Source organism: Pterocles gutturalis, unplaced genomic scaffold, assembly GCF_000699245.1.
Source record: "Pterocles gutturalis isolate BGI_N339 unplaced genomic scaffold, ASM69924v1 scaffold4144, whole genome shotgun sequence".
NCBI classification, from domain to species: Eukaryota; Metazoa; Chordata; class Aves; order Pterocliformes; family Pteroclidae; genus Pterocles; species Pterocles gutturalis.
This window is the reverse complement of record NW_010127912.1, coordinates 10,749-11,797: the sequence shown is the minus strand read 5'-3', so window position 1 is coordinate 11,797 and position 1,049 is coordinate 10,749. Positions and strand designations below refer to the sequence as shown.

The following is a 1,049-nucleotide window of genomic DNA, read 5'->3' as shown; positions in this document are numbered from 1 at the left end:
CCACCCTCACTGTGAAAAATTTCCACCTAATACCCAACCTAAATCTCCCGTCTCTTAGTTTAAACCCATTCCCCCTTGTCCTGTCACTATCAACCCCTGTAACAGTCGCTCCCCCTCCTGTTTATAGGCTCCCTTCAAGCACTGGAAGGCCACAATGAGGTCTCCCCGGAGCTTCTCTTCTCCAAGCTGAACAAGCCCAATTCCCTCCACCTGTCCTCATAGGAGAGGTGCTCCAGCCCTCTGGTCATCTTTGTGGCCTCTTCCGCATCCGTTCCAAGAGCTCCACATCTTTCTTGTGCTGGGGGCCCCAGGCCTGGACACAGTACTGCACATGGGGTCTCCAGATGGTTTAGTGGTGTCACTCCTGCGCCTCGCAGTGCCATGCGTGCTTTCGCCTGGCATGGCTTCACGCAGGCTGCCCAGATCCTTGGGAGCTCCCCAGGGAGCAGCAGGGCTGCCCCCCAGCCCAACACTTGGCTGTGCTCAGGGCAGGTTCAAGAGCTGAGCTCAAGGCAGCAGCCCCTGGGCTGGTGCTTGCTGGGGGGTGCAGTGGCTCCTGCACCCCCTGGTTCCTGCCTCCTGCCAGGGCTGACACACAGTGAGGACGAGTGCAGCCCTGGGGTGAGCCTGAGCATTTGGAGGTGCTGAACCCTGCGCTCCCACCCACCTCGGGCTCTCTCAGCCTGGTGCAGGACAGGGACCGGCCGGATCCGTGCCCGTGGGGTACTCTGGGGACCCCACAAGCTGCTGAGCAGACCGGCTCAAAAACACAGTGTGTGGAGGCGCAGCGGGGGTCTGAGCGCTGTTTAATGCTCCCATCCCGGACTGACTGCATGGGATGGAGGGGTCACGCAGCATCACCCCTCCGCTGCCTGCCCCGGCCATCCCCTGTCGCCCTCCTTGAACTGCTGCAGGAAGAACTGTGCTGCCAGCCGCTTGGTCATGGTCTTCAGCGCCAGGAAGGCAGCTGTGATCTCCGTGACAAGGAAGGCCAGGAGGAGGCTGTGCACGGCCATCTCCAGCGGCAGGTGGATGACCTGGCTGTCTGT

General features: G+C 61.3%; 1 protein-coding gene across 1 annotated transcript in view; it reads right to left on the bottom strand.

The window, feature by feature from the left end:
• Positions 1 to 857: 857 nt before the first annotated feature.
• The window catches only part of LOC104466091 (transmembrane protein 17A-like), a gene marked incomplete at its 5' end in the record, with an annotated part of 8,226 nt that continues 8,034 nt past the window's right edge, over positions 858 to 1,049 (bottom strand). The window contains one exon of the mRNA XM_010079415.1: positions 858 to 1,045. Coding sequence (XP_010077717.1) covers positions 858 to 1,045 — 188 coding nt within the window. The remainder of the gene's footprint in view (positions 1,046 to 1,049) is intronic.